The sequence below is a fragment of the Phaethon lepturus genome, unplaced genomic scaffold (genome assembly GCF_000687285.1).
Source record: "Phaethon lepturus isolate BGI_N335 unplaced genomic scaffold, ASM68728v1 scaffold32128, whole genome shotgun sequence".
Taxonomy (NCBI): domain Eukaryota; kingdom Metazoa; phylum Chordata; class Aves; order Phaethontiformes; family Phaethontidae; genus Phaethon; species Phaethon lepturus.
The window spans coordinates 1,218-6,425 of record NW_010557404.1 but is presented as its reverse complement, the minus strand read 5'-3'; the positions used below and the strand labels follow the sequence as shown (position 1 = coordinate 6,425).

Genomic DNA, 5,208 nt, shown 5'->3' with positions numbered 1-5,208 from the left:
CCCCCTCTGCGGGGATGGAGGGGCACGATCCCGAGCACGCGGTCGGATCTCCGCGCCCGAGCACTTGTGGTGGGAGAAACGGGTGCATCCTTGCAGGGGGACAGGTGGGAAGGAAAAGGTGCCTGGTGGGTCTGGAAGCCAAACTAAGGCTCTGTAAAGTATGAGGAAGAGAAAAAACGCTCCAGTTCCATCAAAAGCCAACAAGGACTTCAAGATCCCCGTTAAGAGGGGAAGGAAATTTGGGGGGAAAGGGGTGTGTTGGCTGTGGGAAGCAAAGCTGCGCCTCTGGAGTTGCTGCAGCGTGTGAAATACAGCAAGTGGAGGTGAAACGACCGCTAAGGAGGGTGAAATCCTGAAATCATCCCTCCTGGGCTGTGGAGACCCTCATCCCGGGCATCGGCAGGCTCCCAGCGCGTGGCAGCCAGGTGCCGGGCCAGCTCTCCTCCACTCCCCATGTGTGTCAGCGATGCTGTGGGGAAACATCCCCCACCCCCTTGTTTGTCTTGGCAGATTAAAGCTGTAATTAAAATCCAGGCTTTTGTGCGAGCTAACAAGGCCCGTGGGGATTACAGGATGCTGGGTAAGTGCCTGCTCGTCTCCGCTCCGAAGCGGCTGTAATTAATTGGGAAGGGGACTCTGCCTCCTCCCTCGCTGGCCCTGCGCGGTGGGGAGGCAGTGGCAGGCTGGCCACCAGTGTCCCCGTGGCAAGCACGAGAGCGGCAGAGGCTTGGTGGCCCCTCTGTGTGGGCTAGAGCAGCCCTGGGGCTGCTCTTGCTGTCCCTCTGCTCCCGAAGGCTTCTCGGGGAGGTGTTGCAGAGCGTGGCACCGTCTTGTCCTGTGTCCTGGTGTTGCAAGACGATGCTTTGGGGGGAGGAGGATGGGGTGTCTTTGTGAGATGCCGGGGGTCCAAGGGTCCACGGTGGGGGTGGCCATTCGGTCCTTCCTGTGAGCGTTCACGCCTGGGGCTGCTCTTGCTGTCCCTCTGCTCCCGAAGGCTTCTCGGGGAGGTGTTGCAGAGCGTGGCACCGTCTTGTCCTGTGTCCTGGTGTTGCAAGACGATGCTTTGGGGGGAGGAGGATGGGGTGTCTTTGTGAGATGCCGGGGGTCCAAGGGTCCACGGTGGGGGTGGCCATTCGGTCCTTCCTGTGAGCGTTCACGGCGGCTCCGTGCCTCGCTGCAGTCCACGCCAGCAGCCCGCCGCTGAGCGTCGTCCGGCGCTTCGTCCACTTGCTGGAGCAGAGCCAGCACGACTTCTGGGAGGAGTCGGAGGTGCTGCGGCTGCAGGAGGAGGTGGTGAAGAGGATCCGTGCCAGCCAGCAGCTGGAGAGTGACCTGGACCTCATGGACATCAAGATTGGGCTGCTGGTCAAGAACAGGATCACGCTGCAGGTGGGGAGCGTGGCCGCAGGGGGAGGACCTTGGCCACCGCCTGCGGCTCAGCTGCGGTGCCCAAAGCCGTTCAGCCAGCAGAGAGCTGGCCCCCACCCTTTCTTGACATCGCAGCTTGAACTTCTCTCCGCTTTACTTTTGAAGCGGTTGAAGGGGCTGGGGAGCATTGCGGTGCCTCTGGCTCCCTTTCCCCAGACGCTGGGCTGAACGCCGGAGCTTGCCGGTGGTCACCAACGCTTCTCTCCTTGCTCACGTGGCTCCAGGAGGTGGTCTCGCACTGCAAGAAGCTGACCAAGAAGAACAAGGAGCAGCTCTCGGAGATGATGTCCATAGACAAGCAGAAGGGGCTCAAATCGCTCAGCAAGGAGAAGCGGCAGAAGCTGGAGGCCTACCAGCATCTCTTCTACCTGCTGCAGGTGGGGCTGGTGGGGCTCTGCTGTGTCCACCGCTGCTGGGGGAACTGTGCGGGGACCCTGGCCCCCCGCCACCCCATGACACTTGGGGTTAGCTTGGTGTTCCTTGTCCCTGCAGACACAGCCTGTGTACTTGGCCAGGCTGATCTTCCAGATGCCCCAGAACAAGTCCACCAAGTTCATGGAGTCGGTGATCTTTACGCTTTACAACTATGCGTCCAACCCACGGGAGGCTTACCTGCTGCTCCAGCTCTTCAAAGCAGCACTGCAGGAGGAGATCAGGTGGGTGGCCATGGGTGCCCCGGTTTGGGGACAGGTCTGGGCAAAGGCTGAACCAGGGGCATCAGCTTGGATGCAGTTACCTCTTCTGGCTGCTGCCTCCTGTGTTGGAGAACATCCCCGACATCCCATCCATCCCGCCTCTCTCCCCAGGTCCAAGGTGGACCATGTCCATGACATCCTGACAGGGAATGCCACAGTCATCCGGCTGGTGGTCAGCTTCTACCGCAACACACGCGGGCAGAACGCCCTGCGGCAGATCCTGGGTGGCCCGGTGCAGGAGGTCCTGCAGGACAAGACCCTCAGCATCCGCACCAACCCCGTGGACATCTACAAGGCATGGATCAACCAGACCGAGTCACAGAGCGGGCAGAAGAGGTCAGGCCTTTGGACAAGGATGCTTAGTCCAACCACAGGGTGACGGGTGCTGGGATGGTGATGGGGACCTTGTCTTCCATCCACAGCAAGCTCCCGTATGAAGTCAGCTCCGAGCAGGCTCTCAGCCACCCTGAGGTCCAAAGGCGGCTGGATATTTCTATCCGGAACCTCCTTGCAATGACGGACAAGTTCGTCTCTGCCATCACCTCTTCTGTAGACAAGATCCCGTATGTACCCCAGTGGCTTGTATGTGCATCCCTGCAGCGCTGTCAACTTGAAGGTAGCTTCAGCCAGGCCTTAGAAGGGGAGGTTGGGTGATGAGGGGCTTCCCAGCGCCTTAGCTGCTGCAGGACCGAGTTACTGCACCGTCAACAAGGGAAAGGCTGAATATCAGCAGGCACGGCTGCTTCTGCTCCTCCAGCAACGCCCCGGTGGGCTGGCTCTTCTTGCCGCTCCATTTCTGAGTGCTTTAGTACTGGTGTTGAGGTGTCTGCAAGGAAGAAGCTGAGCTTTGTAGTAGTCTTGGAGGATGAAGACTTCCTCCAGGGATGTCTGGGCTGGCAGCAGAGTAGAGGAGGGAGTGAGGGGAGGCTGCAACCGCCAGCCTCTCCTATGGGCTCCTCCATTACCCCAAGGCTGGGGGCTTGATGCTTCTTGGGTGATGGATAGTAGGGATGGGGCAGTGTGGCCGAGCCTAGTGCTGCCCCACACGCTGACGGACCTCTCCCTACCCTCTCCTCAGCTATGGGATGCGCTACGTGGCCAAAATCCTGAGGACATCCTTGGCTGAGAAATTCCCCAAGGCCTCGGAGGAGGAGATCGACAAGGTACCCTGGGGCTGGGGGTGTCTGCGCGGCTTGGTGGGGTTCAGCCGTGTCTGCATCTGAAGGGCCAGTATCCCTCTACAGAAGGCCAAGTCCTCTTGACTTAAAAATGCCTTCCAGTCAACGTGTTCCTGAGCCACCAAGGAAATGCCAACAGTGGGCTCTTCTCTGCCCTGCTGTCCCCTCCGGGAGGGTCCCACCGGGCAGAGCAAGGACGAAACAGCTTTCTCTGAGCTAAGACCTTCTTGGGCACCAGGCCCTGTGCTCCCCAACACCCAGCCTGTCTTGTGCCCCAGATCGTGGGGAACCTGCTCTATTACCGCTTCATGAACCCAGCCGTGGTGGCCCCTGATGGCTTTGACATCGTGGACATCTCTGCTGGGGTGACCCTGCATCCTGACCACCGCCGCAGCCTGGGCTCCATCGCCAAAGTCCTGCAGCACGCGGCTGCCTACAAGGCCTTTGATGGGGAGAACGCCCATCTCTGCGGGGTGAACCAGTACCTGGAGGACACTCACAACAAGTTCAGGTGGGCACCAGGGTGGCATCGGGGCGGGAGGATGGCTTTGAGCTGGTGGCAGGGTTTTTGGGGCTGACTGAAGAGGTCCCTCTCTGCAGGAGGTTCATCTCTGCTGCCTGCTGCGTCCCTGAGCCAGAAGAGAGGTTTAATATGGACGAGTACTCGGAGATGGTGGCAGTGGCCAAACCGGTCATCTACATCACGGTGGGGGAGCTCATCAACACGCACAAGGTAAGGGCATAAAACTCATCTGCAAACCACCAGGCTCCATTTCTTCTGCTCCCACCTCCTGAGCCTTCTGCTGTGTTTCATCATGCTCCTCTGTATCCCACCACCAGCACAGCTCCTTCTGGCCTTTTTTTTTCCCTTTTTAAGCAAACAAATAATCCAGATTCTGCAGGTTCTCTGCTGCTTGGCCTTCCCTGGACCTCATAACTTTGCAGTTCCCCCCTCTCAGGTGCAAAGGGCATTGCACCGTTCCCCACTGGCCTTTGCTCCCCGTTTCTTTGCATGCCCTTTTGCCGCTGACTCTCCCCCCTTGCACCATCCAGCTCCTGCTTGAGCATCAGGACTCCATTGCGCCGCACCACGGAGACCCCCTGCACGAGCTTCTGGAAGATCTTGATGAGCTTCCTACGGTCCAGTCCCTTGTCGGTACGTAGAGCTCTGGGGGCCACCGTTCCCCCCGGCAGGAGGAGGATGGAGATCAGGAGGCTTTTCTTGCATGAAGCTCTAGCTGGATTGCTTTGGGCGTGGGGAAACCAGCCCCCCTGAGCCCCACGTGGCTACTAGGGCTCTCTCTGCCCTCGCAGGGGAGAGCGTTCCCAGCCCGGTGGACAGCAGTGCCGAGCAGGTGCTCTCCCAGCTCAGCAAAATGGAGATCTCCCTCACCCTCGCTGGCAAGCTGGTGCCGGCGGCCAGCAGCGAGGAGAGCGACGCGAGGAGCTTGCTGCTGAGGTGAGGGTGGGCTCAGTGGGCCTCAGGCTAGCTGGGCTCCGGGGCAGCTTGCTGGGGGTTGAGGTGCCAGCTGGGATGCTCACGTGGGGCAAGAAAGCCCTGGGAGGCGAGTAAATAACGTGCTGCTCTGGTGGAGGAGGGTGATGGTGTGGAGCGGACGCCTGACCTCTCCCTCTGGTCTCTAGCACCAAGCAGATGCTGGTGGACGTCATCCAGTCCCAGCCAGGAGATTCCCTCCCAGAGATCCTGTGGACACCGGCCTCGGAGCACGAGGTGGGGTGTGCGAGGCTGCTGCTGGGGATGGGCTAAAACACTTCTTGGGGAAACGGCAAGCAAGCCCTCGGCAAAAAGCTGCCCTGCTCCTCTTGAAGGCTTGGCCACTGGTCTTATGCTCCAGCAGTGACTGGGCTCTGTTTTTCAGAGAAAACGGGTGTTTTGGGCCAGGAGC

At 59.9% G+C, this 5,208-nt stretch overlaps 1 protein-coding gene across 1 annotated transcript in view; it reads left to right on the top strand.

The window, feature by feature from the left end:
- The window catches only part of LOC104625197 (ras GTPase-activating-like protein IQGAP3), a gene marked incomplete at both ends in the record, with an annotated part of 7,935 nt that overhangs the window by 1,519 nt on the left and 1,208 nt on the right, over positions 1-5,208 (top strand). Inside the window, 12 exons of the mRNA XM_010292762.1 lie at positions 511-580; positions 1,181-1,389; positions 1,653-1,805; positions 1,921-2,084; positions 2,235-2,459; positions 2,546-2,686; positions 3,202-3,286; positions 3,580-3,812; positions 3,902-4,034; positions 4,355-4,457; positions 4,616-4,760; positions 4,946-5,033. Coding sequence (XP_010291064.1) covers positions 511-580; positions 1,181-1,389; positions 1,653-1,805; positions 1,921-2,084; positions 2,235-2,459; positions 2,546-2,686; positions 3,202-3,286; positions 3,580-3,812; positions 3,902-4,034; positions 4,355-4,457; positions 4,616-4,760; positions 4,946-5,033 — 1,749 coding nt within the window. The remainder of the gene's footprint in view (positions 1-510; positions 581-1,180; positions 1,390-1,652; positions 1,806-1,920; positions 2,085-2,234; positions 2,460-2,545; positions 2,687-3,201; positions 3,287-3,579; positions 3,813-3,901; positions 4,035-4,354; positions 4,458-4,615; positions 4,761-4,945; positions 5,034-5,208) is intronic.